The sequence below is a fragment of the Chroicocephalus ridibundus genome, chromosome 10 (assembly GCF_963924245.1).
Source record: "Chroicocephalus ridibundus chromosome 10, bChrRid1.1, whole genome shotgun sequence".
NCBI classification, from domain to species: Eukaryota; Metazoa; Chordata; class Aves; order Charadriiformes; family Laridae; genus Chroicocephalus; species Chroicocephalus ridibundus.
The window spans coordinates 22435125-22454513 of NC_086293.1; the positions used below are offsets into that span (position 1 = coordinate 22435125).

The 19389-nt window shown below is 68.3% G+C and overlaps 1 protein-coding gene across 1 annotated transcript in view; it reads right to left on the reverse strand.

Moving 5' to 3' along the window:
* The window catches only part of COL7A1 (collagen type VII alpha 1 chain), a 32206-nt gene extending 14427 nt beyond the window's left edge, over positions 1–17779 (reverse strand). Inside the window, 65 exon segments of the mRNA XM_063348162.1 lie at positions 85–129; positions 321–392; positions 597–632; positions 818–898; positions 984–1019; positions 1120–1155; positions 1317–1397; positions 1930–1971; positions 2055–2081; positions 2188–2232; positions 2394–2465; positions 2565–2609; positions 2682–2717; positions 2862–2942; positions 3166–3201; positions 3332–3391; positions 3497–3568; positions 3773–3802; positions 3903–3929; positions 4010–4045; positions 4167–4211; positions 4332–4367; positions 4568–4612; positions 4736–4771; positions 4922–4981; positions 5110–5172; positions 5285–5338; positions 5487–5513; positions 5815–5919; positions 6011–6076; positions 6291–6344; positions 6420–6455; positions 6747–6818; positions 7141–7233; positions 7435–7479; positions 7593–7619; positions 7768–7815; positions 7920–8080; positions 8152–8295; positions 8375–8501; positions 8579–8715; positions 8793–8939; positions 9026–9145; positions 9337–9483; positions 9564–9692; positions 9774–9920; positions 10000–10125; positions 10208–10351; positions 10426–10551; positions 10714–10860; positions 10946–11074; positions 11261–11410; positions 11486–11602; positions 11802–11948; positions 12073–12192; positions 12930–13079; positions 13714–13836; positions 13928–14057; positions 14156–14319; positions 14533–14691; positions 14775–14868; positions 14966–15125; positions 15203–15383; positions 15484–15574; positions 17611–17779. Coding sequence (XP_063204232.1) covers positions 85–129; positions 321–392; positions 597–632; positions 818–898; positions 984–1019; positions 1120–1155; positions 1317–1397; positions 1930–1971; positions 2055–2081; positions 2188–2232; positions 2394–2465; positions 2565–2609; positions 2682–2717; positions 2862–2942; positions 3166–3201; positions 3332–3391; positions 3497–3568; positions 3773–3802; positions 3903–3929; positions 4010–4045; positions 4167–4211; positions 4332–4367; positions 4568–4612; positions 4736–4771; positions 4922–4981; positions 5110–5172; positions 5285–5338; positions 5487–5513; positions 5815–5919; positions 6011–6076; positions 6291–6344; positions 6420–6455; positions 6747–6818; positions 7141–7233; positions 7435–7479; positions 7593–7619; positions 7768–7815; positions 7920–8080; positions 8152–8295; positions 8375–8501; positions 8579–8715; positions 8793–8939; positions 9026–9145; positions 9337–9483; positions 9564–9692; positions 9774–9920; positions 10000–10125; positions 10208–10351; positions 10426–10551; positions 10714–10860; positions 10946–11074; positions 11261–11410; positions 11486–11602; positions 11802–11948; positions 12073–12192; positions 12930–13079; positions 13714–13836; positions 13928–14057; positions 14156–14319; positions 14533–14691; positions 14775–14868; positions 14966–15125; positions 15203–15383; positions 15484–15565 — 5616 coding nt within the window. The 5' untranslated portion in view covers positions 15566–15574; positions 17611–17779.
* Positions 17780–19389: the final 1610 nt, after the last annotated feature.

The following is a 19389-nucleotide window of genomic DNA, read 5'->3' on the forward strand; positions in this document are numbered from 1 at the left end:
CCTTGCCTTTATGCTGTACTGGGGTCACTGGCCCTCAGGAACCCCAGGTGAGCCCCAAAGCCAAGCCCTGCTCCCCTAACTCACGTTTTTGCCGTTGAGGCCAGGTTTGCCATCGTCACCGGGTTTGCCCTGCGAGGAAGCAGAAGCAGTGAGAGAGCCCCCCCGGTGCTCCCCCCGGCACCAGCAGCCAGGGGTCCCCAGGTCCCAGGGTGCAGGGAAGCAGGAGCTGGGCACGGGACGAGCCCCCACAGATGGACACAGCTGGGACCAACCGCAGAGGGCAGGACGTGTCCCCAGGGCACAGGGTGGCTGGTACTTACAGGGACACCGGGTGGTCCCAGGGGTCCCACAGTGCCAGGCGGTCCCTGCTCCCCACGCAGCCCGGGCAGCCCCTGCAGGGAAAGGAGATGGGGGGAGCACAGGGCGGCAGGGCACCTGTGTCCCTCAGCCGGCTCTGGGAGAAGGGACCGAGCCAGTGGCATCCTGCTGGGGGCAGGGGATGGTCCTGCTGCGCTGCCCCGGACCAAGGAGCGTGGGACAGGACATCGGCCCCAGCAGGAGCACAACCCAAATCCTCCCCCGCCGGAGGTACTTACATCCCGGCCGGGGTCCCCCTGCTTCCCTGGGTCCCCCTGCAAACAAAAAGGAGGTGAGGGAGGGACACCCCTGCCCTGCCACATGCCCCCCACCCCGCCATGAGCATCCCCAGCCTGATGGTGTCCGAGGGGGATGCTCTTCCCACCCCATCATCCCTCTGTCCTGCAGCCCCCACTGGTGCTTGGGGATGGCCGTGCCCCCCACCCTGGACCACACTCACCCGCAGCCCCGTGGGGCCCGGGGGTCCGGGCTTGCCTTCCAGCCCATTGCGGCCATCCAGCCCCGGTGGGCCACGGTCCCCCTGTAAGAGAGCAGGGCAGAAGGGCTGGAGCCATGGGGTGCAATGGGGGTGCCATGGGGCAGCCTGCAGCCCCCAGCCCCCTCACCTTCTCTCCCGGCAGGCCTCGGTCCCCGGGGTCACCCTGCGGGATGGGAAGAGGAGTGAGCATTGTGCCCCCTGAACAGCGGCTGAGCAGGGTGCGGACCCCCAACTCAGACATCCATGAGGAAGAGGGCACTCACCCGTGCACCAGGGGGGCCGCGGGGGCCCTCCACACCCTGCAAGAGAGAGACACGCTCATCAGTGGGGCATGGGGGAAAAAGAGGGTGTCCTGGGTGCTCGCCCACCACCCCTTGCACACCAGGACCCCCGGCTCTCCTGCAGAACATCACCTATCTTGCTGTCCCAGCGCCTCCCGCCCCAGAGACCCGGCACTTACCCTCTCTCCGGGCAGGCCGGGGGAGCCGACATCACCCCGAGCGCCCTTCGCGCCGTCCTCACCAGGGTCCCCAGGGTCCCCCTGCCAGGGAAGGGCATGTGGTTAGAGAGCACTGCCCCACCGCCGGCACCGACGCCTGTGCCGAGCCCGTGCCAGAGCCTCTGCTGAGCACCTCTGCTTATGCTGCATGGTTTAAGGGCGGGATAATAGCAAAGATCTCAAAATAGAGGCACAGGCTGAAAAAAAAGTGGTTGCTGGGCTCAACGCAGCTCCCAGGTAGCCAGATAGTGGTCGCAGAAGAATGCAATGAGCAGCGCTGCTGAGCCAGGAGCCAGCTGAGCCACGGCTGGGGACCACAATGCCATCCAGCGTGGAGCACAGCCCGCGGCCAAAACTGCCCCGAGCCTGAGCTGGCTTGTAAAAGCAGAACACCCAGAGCATGGGGTACTGCTGTGGGATCCCCCTGGGGCTGGGGAGACAGGAGCATGCTGGCTCCTTCGAGGACCTCAGTCCTACAAGGATCTCCCACCCTGGCATCTTGCTCCCGGCACTGGGCAGGAGCAGCAGCCCGTGGGCACCCCACCACCAGCATCCCAGGGGACCCACTCGTTACCTTCTCGCCCTTCTCCCCAACTCCTCCGAGCCCCACATCGACCTGGGGGGCAGAGAGGGGCTGTCAGAGCACACAGAGCTGGGCACCAGCCCGCGGGCAGGGAGAGGGGTGGGGGCAGAGCTTACAGTTCGTCCTGGGGGTCCGGGAGGCCCCTGAAAGAAGGGTGAGGGAAGCGGGTTAAGGGGAGCTGGCAAGGCCCCGGGGAGGGTGGGTCTGGGTCCAGGGTGGGGGCCAGGCACATGGCCCCACGTCACTCACCGGCTCCCCACGGTCACCTTTGCTCCCTGGTGCTCCGGGGCTGCCCTAGGGGAAAGAGGAACAGGGTGAGGGGAGGAGGGGACACACGGGGTGGTGGGTCCCGTAGGGTGGAGGGTACCCCTGGGGTAAGGGTGGGTGCGTGGCAATAGGGTGCACGAGGTGCCGGGTGCCCACGGGGCAGTGGGGGCACACGAGGTGGTACTCACATTCCTGCCTTCAGGACCTGGGTCCCCCGAGTCACCCTTCTCCCCGGGGGGGCCGCGGTAGCCAGGGAGGCCCTGGGTGGAGGGCAAAGGGAGGGTGGGCATTAGCGGGAGCCACCCCGAGGCCACTGGGCATCTCGCCTGCCCCAGGGTGCCCACCAGCCCCGCACTTACCCGGGGACCCCTGTCTCCGGGTTTGCCAGGCAGACCTGCTTCACCCTGTGGGGAGAGAGGGAGTGAGCGGGGGGGGCAATAGGGAGGGGGAGGTGGTCCTGAGGGATCCTCACTTACCGGGGTGCCTTCATCACCCTTCTCTCCACGCTCTCCCTGCGGCACAGGTCAGCGGGCACCGGCCAGGGGGACAAAAGCACAAGTCACCGGCATCCCCCTGCTCCCCACCAGCCCCCCACCTCCTCGGGGCCATGGTGCCCCAGGGCTCCTGGTCCCGCCACCCCCCTCGCCCCACTCTACCTCCTTGCCACGCAGCCCGGTCTGCCCGGGGGTGCCCGCTCGGCCTGGCTCCCCCTTCTCCCCCGGCTCCCCCGGGTCACCCTAGGCAGGGAGGGAAAGGGGCAACGAGTCAGGGCAGCGTGCGGACTGCTGGAGGGGAGAAGGGGCTCAGCATGGCACCCTCCGCTCCTCGGAGTGGCATTGCAGCACAGCCTGTGGGGACAGCCCCTCCAGACCCCAACGGATGGATGGATGGATGGATGGATGGATGGATGGATGGATGGATGGATGGATGGAGGGGCAATGCCTCCTGCAGTGACATTACCTTTGGGCCGCTCCTGCCTGTGAGGCCGACGATGCCCTGGTTGTTGGAGAGGGAGAGGATGTGTCAATGGGGAACAGGGTGACCCCGTGCCAGGGGAGGGACCGGGGCCGTGATTCGGTGCCCCCGGGGGAGAGCCTGGCCAGCCCCAGAGCACACCCAGACTCACCCGGTCGCCCTGCTCGCCTTTGGGACCGGCTGGCCCCGGGATGCTCAGGCCAGGGGCACCCTAGACACGAAGGGACACAGCTTGGAGCAACAGCACGGGCACCGTGAGCCCCAGGGAGGGACTGTGCCATGCCCCTTGTGCCCCCTGTACCCTGGCAGTACTCACACGGGCCCCTTTGTCTCCCGTGTCACCCTTGGGGCCAGGAGGTCCTTCTGGCCCTGGGAAGCCTCTGTCACCCTGGAGCAGACGAAATGGCACCATCAGCCCCCTCAAAACCACCCCCCATCACCCCCCTGCACCTGGGGACAGCCAGGTCTGGGGGCCAGCACAGGCATCCCCTCAGGTTGATGCCCAGCTGTGCTGTCGTCCCCCCCCCAGCCCATGGCCGTGCCCCAAGGGGTGCCAGCGCAGAGCCGGGGGGCACAGCCAGAGCAGGGTTACCTTCTCTCCAACACCGGCCACGCTGGGAGCCTGGGGGAGAAGCAGAGGGAATGGTGCTGGGCACTGCCCACGGCTCCCTGTTCCAGGGCTGGGGCAGGCAGAGAAGGACCTGCCGGGCAGCGTCACTTACCGGCTTGCCGGGTGGTCCCGGATCGCCCTGCAGAGAGACGGGTGTCATTGCCAGCCCCTTCCCCAGCAGCCCCTCACCAGCCTGCCGGGATCCCGCTTCACCCTTACCTTCTCCCCCGGGGGTCCGGCTGGTCCCGGAGCTCCCTGTGCCGAGAGGAGAGACCTCAGGGGGCTGGCGGTGCCTGGGGACGCGCACCCAGGGCATGGCAGCCCCCTGCTCCTGGGGTGCCGAGTCCATAGCACCGCAGCCACTGCCTCGACTCACCTCTCTGCCCGATGGCCCCGGGCGCCCTGGGGCCCCTGCCTCGCCCTGCGGGAGGGGAGGAAGAGGAAGGTGTCAGGGGCATTCTCCCACCCCGTGCCAGGGTGGCTGCTCCAGCGCAGGGCAGGCATCACCCTGGCATGGCCATGGTCGCCCCAGCACACCTACCTTCTCGCCCTCGGGGCCCGGCACGCCACGGTCCCCCTGCAGAGCAAAGCAGAGGAGGGTTTCAGGGAGCCTTCCTCCCTCCACACCACACTGCACCCTGTCCCAGAGCCCTGAACCCCATCCAAGACCACTGGGCTCTGACAGTGACCCCCGGGCACAGCCACCACGGGGCCGCAGGGACACCAGCACCCACTGATGCTGCCGAATGTCATGGTCCCACTCTGGCACTGTCTCACCTTCTCGCCTGTGTCTCCCAGCTCTCCTGGCACCCCACGGTCTCCCTGGCACAGAATGAGGATGGGGTCAGGGGCAGCAAGACCCACAGGGGCCAGCACAGCACCCAGACCCTTTTCTCCCCGCCAAAGGCAAGGCGAGAGCATCCCTTCGGTCCCCGCACCACTCACCTTCCTGCCTTGCTCCCCCGGCGGTCCCCGAGGGCCCTGCAAAGGAGGACGGAGAAGATGTCACCTCCAGCGTGGCAGGGCAAATGCCTAAGCTGTCCAGAGTGGGAGCCCTATGGTGTGCCCTCAGGGCTCAGCTCGACGGCTCAGCCGGCTCCTGCTCGCCTTACCTTCTCTTGGGAAACTCACCCGGTCTCCTGGGTCCCCGGGGCGGCCGGGTGGCCCTGGGAAACCTTCTTTGCCATCGCCCTGGGGATTAGGAAAGGTGACAGCCATGCCCGTGAGATGGGGATGTCCATGAGATAGGGATGGACATCCCTGCTGGAGAGCGGTGCTGGGTCCAGCCCCAGCACGGAGCATCCCCACTGCCCCCTTACCTTCTCTCCCTTCAGGCCAGGGGGCCCAGCAGGTCCCCGGGGCCCGGGGTCCCCAGGCAGCCCCTGCAAGAGAGCACAGCTCAGCCCTTGGGGATGCAGCTCAGCCCCAGGGACACACGGCTGCCATGGCCCTGCTCCCCTCCACCATCCCCGCTGGCCTAGGGGCTGAACTCACCGGGGGGCCGGGCTCCCCTCGAGGCACTGCCCCATCCACGAGTCCAGGGGGGCCCTGCAGAGACAGGGGTCAGCTCCTGTGTGATGGCCCCAGTGGGGCTCAGTCCTTCCCAGCACCCTGGGGGGGGCTACAGTGCCCTCGGGCACCTAGGGGACCTCTGTCCAGGAGGGCAGAGGAGCCAGGGAAATGCGAAGCTACTCACCCTTTCCCCTCGGTCACCCTTCTCCCCCTGTGAGGGTTAAAAAAAAGCAAGGGCAGGTCTGGGCTCTTTCCATGCCCCCCTCAAACGGAAGAGGAACATGCTAGAGAGAGCCCATCACCAGCGGTATCAGGGCACGCGCATGCCACGTCCCTCTCCCCACAGTCCTCAGCGCCAGCAACAGCTCACGCACATCTATACGGGGGGCACAGCCCATGGGCAGGACCAGAAGGTGTGCGTGGGGGAGAAGCTTCAAGCTGCTGGCTGTTCCTCCATCCACTTGTCCACACAACCCCCCAGCTGTCCCCGTGCAGCACCGGGGGGAACATACCTTCACAAACTCTCCTGGAGGTCCTGGTGGCCCCACAGGTCCGGGGGGGCCTGGGTCACCAAAGGGCCCCTGTGGGCCAGGGCTCCCAGGGGGGCCGGTACTGCCCTGGAGGACAGAGATGCTCCGTTGGCTGGGGCCGTGGCACGGGCTGGGGGTGGTGGCAGAGACCCCTTGGTATCGTGACTCCCAGACCTACCGGCGTGCCCGGCTCCCCTTTCCTGCCTGGCAGCCCCTGTCCATCCACGATCACCCTGGGCTCTCCCTGGATGAGGAAGGGGAGAAAAAGTCAGTGTCCCCATGTGTCCTGTTGTGTCCCCAGTGCAGGACAGGGGTCACAGTGCCGTGGACCCGGCAGGGAGACCCTGGGGTCACCCAGACACCAAGTACCAGGAGATGCCAGGGGCTGAGATGTACCCGCCAGGGTCCCCGCTGCTCCCCAGGGACCCCCCTGGGGCAGCCCCATGCCCGTTACCTACCGGCTCGCCTTTCTCCCCCTTCGGGCCAGAAAGCCCCATCGGCCCCCGCATCCCCTGGAAAGACAAGAGTGAGGGAGGTAGGGGCACATGAGGGGGAGTGGGGCTGGGGAGGGACGGGGCCATACTCACGGGATCTCCTCGGGGGCCAGGGATGCCCTGGGTGCCCTGGAAAACAACAGCTCAGGAGGTGAATGCGTGTCCCTGCCAGCCGGGGGAGCATGGATGGGATGGGATGGGATGGGATGGGATGGGATGGGGATTCCAGGTAAGGCAGGGATGGACAGTCCCTGCCCAGTACACTTGGCCTGGGACACACACAGGGGACAGCAGTAACCCTGCCAGCTACAGAGACGCTCAGCACAGGGAAAGGTTTGGCAGAAGCCGGCTCAGGGACTGGGCAGGGCAACGGGAAAAGCCCACCATTCAGCAGCAAACCCAAGGGACACCGCTACTCACTGGCTGGCCAGGTAATCCGGGGTTCCCGGGGCGGCCAGGGCTTCCTGGTGTCCCATCGGCTCCGGGGAAGCCCTGTGGGAGAGAGGAGCATCATGCCAGCACTGGGGCACTGCCAGACTCCCCCAGTGCCCCAGGCGCTGCTGATCCCAGCACTGGGAGCCCAGGACAGCCCTGTGACAGAGCTGGGTCCCGGGATGCCTTTCCCCTGCGTGCTGAGCCGGGGCGTGAAGGAGCAGTGTGGGGCTGGACCGGGGCTCTCCAAGGGGATCCCTCCTCCAGCCTGGGCGAGGAGGTGGAGAAGAGAGGGACAAGGGGCAGAGAGAGGCCCCGCGGGGTCAGGTCACTGTGCCCAGGGACGCTGGGGTGCCCGGGTGAGGGGGTCGCAGGTACTCACCCTGTCCCCCTTCTTGCCTGGCCGCTCGACGCTCTCTGCTGGCAGACCCTGTGGCCCTGGGGGTCCCGGAGGGCCAGGCAGCCCATGGCGGCCCTGGAGGGACAATGGAGAGGATGAGCTGCTGGGTGGCAGGTGGTGGCCAAGGCATGTTCCCTGCCTGCCCCTGTGGCAAGGGCTGGACAGGTGCCTGGCCCACACCCACCTGCCAGCAGGACAAGGGGACACAGGGACCACGTCCCTGCCCCCCGCCACGGAGCTGCCCCCCATCTCCCTCCCCCCCCATCAGGATATTACCGGCTCGCCAGGGGGGCCCGGTGGCCCCATGCGTCCTTGCGGTCCCTGCGGAGATAAAGCCAGCAGTGAGCATCCCCTGCGGGCTGGCATCATCAGTTTGGGGTAGGCAGCCCCTCCGCCAGAGCCAACGGCTGGGGATGGGACACCAAAGCACTCACTGCCTCGCCGCGGTCTCCCTTCTCGCCCTGCAAGGGGACAGAGGGAAGGGGTTAGGGGCTGCACCCCCATGCTCGGCTCCCCCCTGCGCTGCTGCTATTGGCAAGCTGGGGGGTCCCTGATCCACGCTGACCCCCCGTGGCACAGCATGGCACGGCACGGCATGGAGATGCTCACCTTGGGGCACTGCACAGTGCAGGGCTTCGGCTTCGGCTCCGGCTCCGGCTAGCAAGACACGAGCAGCCTGTGTGAACCCAGGGGTAGGAGAAGCCCCCTGCCCCCACAGGGCTGCTCCCCCCTGCACCCCCCAGGGCACCCTGGCCCCTTACCCTGGTGGAGATGATGGTGCAGAGGTCGTCGGTCAGCTCTCCCTCCAGCTCTGCCAGGGCACCACCATCACGATAGATGTACCGAGGGTCTTCACCGGTGACCACGCGCCGGAGCTGCTCCTGGTCCGCCCCCTCCAAGCCCACAGCCAGCACCTGGACCCCTGAGTCAAGAACACCCTCAGCACCCCATAGAACTCCCCACACTCCCTGCTGGGACCCCATCCATCCTCACCCCCAGCCTTGATGTCACTGGCTGCAGCGATGGCATCATCCCCAGAGGGACCGTCGGCCAGGACCACCAGCACCGCCGGCACGCCGGGCCGGCGCCCCGCACCAGGGCTCAGCAAGTAGGTCCTGGCAAAGGTGATGGCTGCCCCTAGGGAGGGAGAAGGAGGAGGGGGACAGTCAGCAGGATCCCACCAGCCACTGCCCCGGCTCCCAGAGCCGCCCCTCACCGATGGCGTTGCCGCTGGGCTCCTCGTAGCGCATGGTGCGGATCTGCTCCAGCACGACGGGCAGGTCGCTGGAGCGGTTGAGGAGCAGCCAGGGCAGGCTGCGGTAGCTGTACGTGGCCAGAGCCACCTGCGAGGGTACAAGGCAGCAGTGGGCACCGCTGCCCGGCCCCCCCCGGGCCCCCCGCCACTGGGGCAGCCCCCTACCTGGGTGCCCTCAGGGCCCAGGCGCCCCAGGGCGGACACGGTGTTGGAGAGGAGGGTGCGGACGGCATCAGCACCGGAGGAGCTGTCGCGGGTGCCATGCACCAGGAAGACGATGTCACCGCGGGCGTCCCTGCAGACTGCGGGCAGGGAAGGGGTGAATCCACCACCAGAGTGGAGACAAGCCCAGCCTGGCCCTGTAGTGACCCTGCCGTACCTGTGCGCTCGCTGATGGAGGTCTCGGCACCTGGCGCGCTCCCCAGGAGCGGGCGGAGGGTGAAGGTGTAGCGCTGGCCCAGGCGCAGCCCGGAGACTTGCTGGGAGCTGGCAGCGCCGGGCAGCATCCGCCTTGTCTCCCCACCGGCTGCCGCCCAGGTCACAGAGTCAGGGGGGATGGCAAGCACCCGCCGGGACACTGCCCCCTGTCCTGAGGCCACCCACCCATCTCACCTGCAGCGGGGCTCCAAGAGAGGACGTAGCCGGAGGCGCCAGGGACAGGGGTCCAGGTGAGTGTCACCGAGTCTCTCTGCACCTCTGTCACCCGCAGGCTGGTGACACGGGCCGGGGCAGCTGCCGAGGAGGAGGAAAGGGTGTCCTGACTCTAAGGGGCATCCCCCATACCACTCCCAGCTCCCCACCCATCACCCCACCCCCCTCCCGCCCCAGCCCAACGCTGGGACAGCCCAGTCCCCGGGTGCTCCTCTGGGCTCCAGCCCTGCGCCGGGGCTCCGCTGCCCCCTTGGCCCCGTGCAGTCCCTTACCGGTGATGGCAGTGATGGTGGCTGGCTCACTCTCCCGGCCACCAGCCAGGCTGGTGATGCTGATGTGGTAGCGCCGGCCGGGCTCCAGCCCCCCCAGGTCGTAGGAGCTGGCGGTGGCCGGGAGCTGCTGGCTGCGCTGGGGACCCCCTGCCCGGGGGGAGAGAGGGGTGAGGGGGTGCTGTGCGGGGGCTGGCGGGGATGCAGGGGTGCTGGCCGGCCACACTCACCCTCAGCCAGGCGCCAGACCAGGCGGTACCCGGCGCTGCCGGCCGCTGGCACCCAGGCCAGGCGCAGGCGATGCTCCGAGGCCTCTGTCACCTGGAAGCTGCTGACGGGGGGCAGCGGGGCTGCCTCCGCTGCAGGGCAGAGGGGCAGGCGTTAGGGGCAGAGGCGCCCGGTGCCACCCCAGAGTGCTTCCCCCCAACCCCAGCACTCACGGGTGGTGACGATGATGGAGACGGGGTTGCCCTCCCGGTTGCCGATGAGCGCTGTCACCTTCACGGTGTAGGAGACGCCTCCCTCCAGGTCGGGGATGTCGAAGGAGCTGGTGTGGCCGGGAACCCGCCGGCTGTTCTCCGAGCCCCCTGCCAAGGACCACGGCGTCAGCTCCCCACACCGCTGCCCTCGTAGCCCGCCCCCATCCCTGTCCCCGTCCCACAGTACCGTCCCTGCGGCTCCACACCACGCGGTAGGCGGTGGCTCCCGGCACACCGACCCAGGTGACACGGGCGACGTTGCTCCTGGACGCCTGCACCTCCAGCCGGGACACTGTCCCCACCTGCTCGGGTGCTGTGACAGCAAGAGAGCCACTGTCACCTGGGCTCGAAGCAAGCAGCGCCAGCCAGCAGTGACAGGCAGGGGGACGCCTCACCTGTCCGCCCTGTGGCGGTGACAGGGCTGCCCTCGCGTCCATCCACAATGGCCGAGACACTGACGGTGTAGACGATGCCAGGGCGCAGCCCCTCGATGGTGAAGGCGGTGGGGTCGGCGGGGAGGAAGCGGGATTGCTCCACACCTAGGACAGATGGCCGGGATGGGAAGGGCTCCACCGCTGCCGCCCCTGCACTCCGTGGTCCCCCCCACACTCACCGTCGCTGCTTCGCCAGGTCAGCAGGTAGCCCCCGGCGCCTGGCAGCCCTCTCCAGGTGACCCGCAGCTGGCTGGGACCGGCCTCTGTCACCCGCAGCTCCGAGATGCTGCCCACCGCTGGGTACTCTGCACCGCCACACAGCACCACCGTGTCACCTCGGGGTGCCCAGAGGGGCCCCGCGGCCGCCCCAGCACCCTGAGGGCTTGCAGGGGGACAGAGGAGAAATGCATGCCAGGGGGGAAACACAGTTCTGGGACTCCCGGTGCCAAACCCTGGCGTGGACTTACTGAGGTGGATGGCGAGGGTGGCGGCACTGCCCTCCCGGCCGCCCACCAGCGCTGAGACACGCACCAGGTAAGCGATGCCCTCCCGGAGGTCACCCAGCTCCAGCCCCGTCTGACTGCCCGGGACGCGCCTCGTCCTCTCTGTGCCATCTGCCAGAATAAGGTGGCCACGGACCCTCAGCGCTGGCCGGCCGGGGTCCCCTGGCTGCTGCCTGTGCCCCCACCGCAGACTCACCCTGGTTGTTGCGCACCACCACTTTGTACTCGGTGGCACCAGGGACGCCAGTCCAGCCCAGCCGCACTCGCCGGCCCGACTCCTCAACGAGCCGCAGGTCCGACACGGCACCCACGGGTGCCTCCACGCCTGCGAGGGGACATGGTGAGGCACGGCTGGAGCCACACAGCCAGGACAGCACAGTCCCCATCCTCACCTTGGGCTCTGATGTGGGGTCTCATGGCCCAGGGTGAGAGACGCCACGTGGGATGTTCCCCCGTCCCAATGGCTTAGAAGGGTGAGGGATAACCCAGGGGACCCACAGCAGTCGCTCACCTGTCTGGAAGGTGGTGACGGGGGTGGCCACCTCCCCACCATCGTAGAGCGTGTAGAGGGTGATGCGGTACTCGGTGCCCGGCTGCAGCCCCGTCAGCTGGTAGGTGTTGGCACTGCTGGGGAGCGACACCGTTCTGGGGGGCTCTGGTCCTGCAGGGAGACGAGGGTCACTGCCAGCTGCTGGCACAGGGGGTCTACAGGGGTGACCGGGCACCCCAAGCCCACCTGTGGCTCTCTTCCACTCCAGGCGGTAGCCACGGGCATCACGAGCGCCAGTCCAGAGCACTTGGATGGAAGTGGGGCCCAGGATGTTGGTCCGCAGCGTCTGCTCCGTGCCCGCCTCTGCAAGAGGGACCCCCGTGGGCCAGGCTGACCCGTGCTGCTCTGCCACTGGCCACCCCCCACCCGGCGCATCCCCAGCCCCCGCACACGGCAGGGTGGGGAGCATCATCGTGGTGTGGGGCCGTGGGGGATGGTCCCCACCCCACCCCATGGCAACAGGGGTAGAGGCAGGATGGCATCACCCGTACCCACCACCTACCTGTCCTCTGTCGCACAGTGGCCGTGGGCCCCTCCAGCTGCCCGAAGAGCGGGGCCACTGTCACCACGTAGTCAGTGTTGGGCTGCAGCCCCCCCAGCGCATGTGATGTCCGCCCGGCATCCAGGTCCACCCTGTGCCTGTCCTGCCCTGCAAGAGCCGGCGCAGCAGTCCCTTGGGGTGGGTCCGTGCAGTGCGTGCCAACATCCCCCTTCCATCCCTCCTCCCTAGGGCCGCCAGCAGAAGGGGAGTAAGCTCAGAGATGGACACCTACCTGTGAGGGTCGCCCAGGAGAGCCGGTAGCCAGTGGCACCACCGACGGGCTGCCAGGCCAGCAGCACGCTCTGCGCCGAGACGTTGTGGACGGCCAAATGCTGCACACCCACCGGGCGTCCTGCGGGCGAGAGGTGCACCTTGCATCCCCCGCGTTGAGCGCGGGGCAGGGGGAAGCACCTTCGCCTGCAAACCCACCTACTCTGGGAGGAAAAGCCCCCTTGCCCCTGCTCATGGATGCCGAACCGCGCTGAGGTCACCGAGTGCAGCCCGCGCCCAGGCGGCTCCTTCAAAGCACCCCCGCTCCAGCAAACTGGAGCTCAAACGCCTTCCTCTTAATGCCTTAAATACTTTCTGCGGGTTAAGGCTGCCTGGGGCAGCTGAAGGAATCGGTTTGCCAAAATTTGAGGCTTGTAAAGGTGTTGCCCTGGGGCCTCACCCCTGCTCCTGCCCCGCAATGATTTCCACCACCCTCGCAGAAAGCATGCTTTCCTCCCAAAGAGCAGGGTGCTTGAATTTGTAAAAAAAAAAAAAAAAAAAGAAAAAAAAAAACCCTGCATTTTTTCAGTCGACATTTTTACGTCACGTGGGGAAATCTCCAGCGGAAACACTCCCATAAGGCTACGAAGGAGCTGGGAGAGCACACGGTGCTGTATCCCCTCCGGGAGCACTTTTTGGGGCTGGGAGCATCCCCTTGTAGCCGTGCTCACCTGCATCCCCACCCCAGCTCCCCCCCTCAGGCAGCAATGGGTCAGGCAGCCCCATCCCCATGGGGCATGGTGACTGGAGGAGCATCCCTGTGCTGGGAACTCATCCCTGTCCCCGGCTGAGCCCAGGGCCGGGCACGGTGGTGCTTACGTGTGCGGGCGGTGAGGGTGGCGGGGACAGCAGGCTGCTGCGCGTAGCGGGGACGGAGCGTCACCACGTACTCGGTGTCGGGGCGCAGGTTGCTCAGCGTGGCCGACTGCGCGCTGGCCCCCAGGCTCTTCTCCTCCCCCTGTGCTGCTCCTGGGGGGGAGGCGGAGGGGTGCGGGTGGGCGCAGGGGCACGGCATAAGCCGGGCCCGGCAGGGAAGGGGTGTCCGCGGGCCGGCACCCTGCCCCGGGGATGCCAGGCGGTGCCAGGGGTGGGGAGCGTGGGGCGAGGCTGGGAAGGCGGCCAGGGCAGGGGCACCCCCCGGAGCGCCCGGGGACAGGGAGGGGCTGCCAGGTGTGCGGCTCCATCCCAGCGCCTGCCTGGGATGGGGGTCTGCCGCCCGCCCCCCACATGCAGCAACTGTGGGGGCACACGTAAGCCTGCGCTATCAGCCCCGGGCGGGGGCACCACCGGGCCGCTGGCTACCATACGTGCGCACACACCCTCCCCGAGCCCTGCACACCAAAGCCTCCGGGTGTAGGAACACACATCCCACCTCCATGCCTCTGCACGCATGTGTGCCCCGCAGCCCGAGCACCGGCCACCACGCTGAAGGCAGCCGCGCACACACCCGCGGCGCTCTCGGCATGCAGCCCTGCATCAACCCCCGTGCATTCAACCGCCCCCCCAGCCCGTGCATGCACCCTGCCATGCAGCCCCCTGCCACGTCCTGCCCGGCCCGGGGGCTGCCCAAACGCAGGCCATGCAGGCAGCACTGTCCCCTCACCTTGCACGGCATAGCTGAGGCTGTAGCCCTGAGGGGGCTCGGGTCCAGGCTGCCAGGCAAGCCGTAGGAAGGTCGGTCCAGTCTCCACCACGCGGAAGTCCGTCACGGCGCTGGCACGGCTCTCTAGGGGCACACAGAGCCCGGGATGAGCCCCCACCCCACGTGCTGCGGGCACCCAGCGCCTGCCCGCGTCCCCATGGGCACGGACACTCACGGGTGCGTGCTCGGCCGGACACCGACTCGCCGATACTGTTGGCGTACTGGGCGGTGACAGTGACCAGGTACTCCGTCCCCACGCGCAGCCCCCGCAGCACAGCGCTCGTCTCCCTCGGCCCCAGGCTCACCTGGGCAGGGACTGTGTCACCCCCTCGCCATCCCCAGGCCACCCAGGGGGCCACCGGGGCCGCCTGGGGACTCCGAGCAGGCGTGTGGGAGCACTCACCTCCTGCCTCTCCGCCACGATCGGCTGCCCCAGCCCCGTCAGCGGCACACGCTGCACCCGGTAGCCGGTGACGGGGCCGCTGGCTGCCGTCCAGCGGATCCGCAGCTGGTCAAGGCCCCGCTCCAGGATCTCCAGGTTAGAGGGGCCGGCGTGGCTCAGCCCATCTGTGGTGGAGCACAGGGGCCATCAGCTCCAGGGTGCATGGGGCAGGGCAGAGAGCGTACTGGGTGGGCACAGCGATGTGCCCGGTGGAATGGGATGGCCAGGAGGGCATTTTGGGGAGGATGGGCGCTAAGGGTGCACCCAGAGTGAGCACAGCCTGGCACCCAGCACCGCCGGCACCTACGTCCCACAGGGAGGAGGACAGGACCCCATACCCAGCCGGCGCAGGGTGCCCCCGACACTCGTGCACACCCGGCGCGTCATCAGCGGCACCAGCGTCCCCAGCAGCTTGAAGTCACCGACATAGAAGAAGAAGGCATCGGTGGGCATTGAGGCCACGCGGATCAGCTCCTTATGGTCAGCATTCTTGATCCCTGGCAGGGATGGAGACGATGGGTGAGGGCAGGGATCCTGAACCCGCTGGGAGATCCTCACCCAGCACCAAAGCCTCGCTCACCCACGGCAAAGATCTTAATGCCCTGGTTCTTCAGCTTCGCTGCTGGCCCCTCGGCATCATCCTGGGACTTGCCATCCGTGATGAGGATGCAGATCTGTAGGGCCGTGTGGGAGCCGTGAGAGCCAGCCCAGGGCCCGCAAATGCGATGCTTCCCCCCCGAGATGTTCCCAGGGCCACTACCCTGCACATACCTGGGGGACCCCAGGCCGGAGCTGCGTGGGGCTGAAGAAGTTGTCAGCAACGTAGCGGAAGCCGGCACCGGTCCGTGTGTTGCCACCCTTGTAGCTCAGCTGCTGGATTGCCCTCCGGACGCTCATCCCATCAGTGTGCTGGGAGAAGGAGAACTCCACCCTGCGGGATGCGGGGGGACATGTCACCTCCTGGCCCTGCTGCCCCACTGCCCCGCACGCCCCCTCCCCGGGGCTCACCGCGGCTCATCGCTGTACTGTGCCGCAGCAAAGCGCACCGCCTTCTCGCCCACCACCTGCACGAAGGGCCCCACCAGGTCGTCCATGAAGGTGCGGATGGCGCGGAAGTTGTTCCTGCCGATGCTGGATGAGCCGTCCACCAGGAAGACGATGTCAGCCTCCAGCACGTCCTCGCAGACCGCTGCGGGGTGGTGACAGCGCTCAGGGCACGGACCAGCACCATGGCGCAGTGTTGCTGGGCCCCTCTCACCAACCCCCCCCACCCCGTGCTCAGCACCCACCTTGGCTCCTCTTCTGCGCCGTGGCAGCCGGGGGGCTCAGGAGCGCGGGGAGCACGGCGAGGAGCAGGAGCCGGCCGCTCATCGTGGGAGCCTGTGAGAAAGGATGCTGCCACCATGGCCTGGCCTGTGTCTGGCCAGGTGGGCGCCGTTGCCGGTGGCTGTCCCATAGCATGGCACGGGTTGGTGGCCACGCCAGATGCAGGAGGGCACGGTCGCATGGATGCCCCTTGCTGGCCACCACCTGGCCCCGCTCCAGCCTTCCCCGTGCAGCCTGGCCGGTGGCCCCGCTCGCTGCCCGATGCCCGGGGGAGCCGTGCCCCGGCCGGCGGGCGGCTGCCAGCCCCGGCTGCAGGGTGTGCGCGGGCTCTGCCTCCACAAGCCCTTCCCGCTGCCTCCCGCCTGCCTCCTCCACGCCTCGGCTCACCCCGGCGGCTCCTGCCCACCCGTCCCCCCGCTGCCTCGTGGGGGGCTCCCCGCCACCCCAGGAAAGGTGGCGAAACCGGGGTGCTCTAAGGGCAGCGGGGAGCCAGGGCGGGGAAGCCCTGCCCGCGACCCTTCCCCCCCCGCACAGGGCTGCAGGGGGCACAGGGCTGCGGGGGGCACTCGGCCTGACACCATGGTGATGGCCGCGCCGGGTCCCAGCCCAAGCCCAGCCCGTCCCGGCGGAACCCAGGCGGTGCGAGCCCCGCAGTCGCCCCGGTGCGGGCGGGCGAGCTCCCACGGGTGCCCGCCTGGGTGGCTCGGTCCTGCCCCGCAGCGACCCACCACCACCACCACCACCACCACCCCCCGCCTGCAGCGGGGACCCCCCACCACCGTCCCGTGTCCCGTCCCCCCCCGCCCCCCGGCACTCACTCACCCGCCGCCCCCCGCGGGGCCGCACCGAGCCGTGCCGCTCCGTGCCGAGCCGAGCCGGGCGCAGGCGGTGCCGGCGCCGGGCGGCCCCCGGCGCTCCCGCCCCTTTATTGAGGGCGGCCCGGAGCGCGGTGCCGGGGGGGGGGGTAAAGGGAGGGTGGGGAGCGGGAGCGGCGCGGCCCCCGCTCAGCCCGGCCCCCCAAAAAGGGCTTTTCCCACCCGCTGCACGGGGAAGGGAGGAAAGAGGCTTTTCGGGCTGTTCCCCCCCCGGAGTGTCACCCCTGGCTCCCCCGCCAGCCGCGCTCCAGGGCTCCGGGATGGGTGGAAGGGGGTGGGATCCCCGCCAGCGAAGGGTTTCTGCTGGGCTTGCAATGGAAGCCACGGTGAGGCTCAGGGTAGTTTTCCCTCCAGCATCTCCATCCTCCCATGCCCTGGGAACGCGGTGAGCAGCTCTGACCTGCCAGCCAGGAGCTTGCCACACACACCTCCATCCGTCCCGGGGGAACGCGTCCCCAGGAACCTAAGGGCAATGCCTGGCCCTGGGCAGGGCTGGACGGAGCCGCCATGGGGACCTGAGCCCCTGGTCCCCTCCGGGTTAGCCCCTGGTGCTGAGCACCAGCCCCAGGGAGGACAATGTTGGTGGAGAAGGGCTGGTCCCCACACCAGCGCAGCTCCCCCAGGGCTGCAGGACGGCAGGGCCTCATCCAGGACCTTTCCTGCACCCGCAGCTCATGGTACCCACCAAGAAGGACCCTAGCACCCATAGCTCCAGCACGGGGACTGCCCTGGAGCCAGCTGTGGGGGCACTGTCCCACCTTGTTCCGGACACCATCTCCCAGTAGAGCAGCCACCAGAGCAGACTGGTGGCCAAGACCTACTCCGGAGTTGGAGAAACATGCTGGAAAGCCACTGTCGGTGTGACTGCGGTTGGTGGGAGGAGGCAAAAGGGAGAGGATGCCCTGCAAGGCGGGCAGGGACCCCACACTGACCTGCCCTCACTCCCTGCCTGCCCAGCGAAGGGTGGGACTGTCCCCTAGGGCTCATCCTTGCCCCAGGGTGCAGCCCTGATCCTCAGGGTGCCCCTCACCCCCAGGGCATCCTCTAGGACCACTTTGCTCCTTGGGACACATCACGCTGCACCCCATCCTCCCCACGGGTGCCTGTGCTCACCTGGGGCTGGCTCCGGCTCATGGCCCCGGTCTGTGCCCCACTCCACCTCCCCGCTCTCTCCTTGGTCACCCCGCATCCCCCTGTCCCCAGCACCGCACCTACCTGTGCCCTCCTGGCCGCTGGCCCAGGGGATGCCCTCTGGCTCCTGGCGGGGCAGCAGGCAGCTCCGGGGGCATCTTCCTGCGGGCAGTGAGGGGAGTGACAGTGGGGGTCCCTGTGGCCCAGGGCCACCTCACAGCTAGGGGCCCGGGGCAGGGCCACCTGCCACCAAGCAAAGATGCTCCAGGGCCGGCTGCAGGCAACTTTCCCAGGCACACACTGTTCCCAAGTAGGGGAGGAGCGGCGATGCCCCCACTCTTCTTAAAGGCGCAGCAAGCAGTGCATCCCCTCCTCTTCATTAGCCTTCCTCTCGTTAGACCCCAGCCCCGGCCCCCCAAACCTGGCCGGCCAGCTCCAAAGTTCACCGTGCCCACGGCTTTCCCCCTGCCTGCCCCAGCTCCGTGGGTCCGGCCGTGGGTCCGGCATCCCCAGGTCAGGACCGTCCCCAAACCCTCCTCCCACCAGAGCTCACTTAATGAAGGCAGGGCGGCCTGTCCCAATTAGACAAGGGGCTTCGTTAAACAAGGAGTGGAGGGCTCTGCCAAGGGCTCTGCGGCTGGCCCCGGGCCCGGAGCTGGGGGAGCAGCCCCACGGCGCGGTGCCGGCAGCAGGGCACGGGCGGCTGGGGGTCACAGCGGCTAGCAGGGGCAGCGCCAGGGTGAGCGTTGCCCAGCGGGCACCGCAGGCAGAGGCGTGGGGGCAGCGATGCTTTGCAGCTGCAGCGGGGGCTCTGCCTGCCTCCTCAGCCCCCGGGAACGCAGCAGGCAGCGGTGTGGGGTGGTCCCCAAACCCCACTCCCCCACGGGCAGCCCAGCAGCATCTTGGCCATCTTGCCACCAGCATCCCCCTTGCATTGACATTGGAGGGGGGCACAAAGGGGTGCTGGGTCCCCAAAACCAGAGTGCCTCCCCCTCCGCCGTGTTTCTCAGCTCACCCCCGCATACCAGGGCCGGGGAAGGAATCCGCGGCCCCGGGCGCAGGACGGTGCTGCCTCGGCGGAGGGAGAGCACCAGGCACCAGGTGCGAGTGACTCACGCGGCCGCCCCGCGCCGCTGCACGCCAGTCCCTCCAGGAACATCCCGAAATCTGTCGGCCCTTTCCCAAGCCTGGCGGGCTGGCAGACACCAGTCCTCATTGCCACAGCCCAACCTTGGGGTTCCCCACCTCCTGGCTGGCTTAGCCCCAAAGCACGTTAACTCCTCTCCGCTAACACTGGTTAAAGCTTGCAAGGCTGACCCTAAGCCCAGCCCCTTGCCCTTGCCTGCCCTGTGCATGCCACCCCGGTCGCCGAATGCAACTCGCCAGCTGGCCCTGCAACCCCCTGTGGCACAGACTTTGTTGCCTCGTGTCCCGGATCGTGAGAAGTCCCAAAACATCTCCCCAGGTCTCCCCACTCCCGGTCCCTGCAGGGCACCACCCTGAGCTGCAGGCACGGTGTGGGGGGCACCAGCGCTGAGCCCCGCAGAGGGTCACGCCACCCCCAGGGACGGGAGCCCCCTAGTTTGAGGGGGAGCACATGGGAAGCACTGGGGCTGAGCCTCTCCCTGCCCTGTGCTTGCCAGCCGGGCGGCCTCACTGCTGCCTTAATGGGAAACGAGGAAAATCTGTTTTCTCCAGCCCCAGGTGAGGTTTCGGCGCTGCGTCGGGCGGCAGGGAAGGTGAGTCACGCAGCACGGCGAGACGCGTGCTGAGCTCCAGAGCCAGCTGCGTTCCCAGTGCCGTGGGTCCCGTACCCCATCATCTGCCCCCGTCCCACAGCCGCTGCCTTCGCTGCTGATCCGG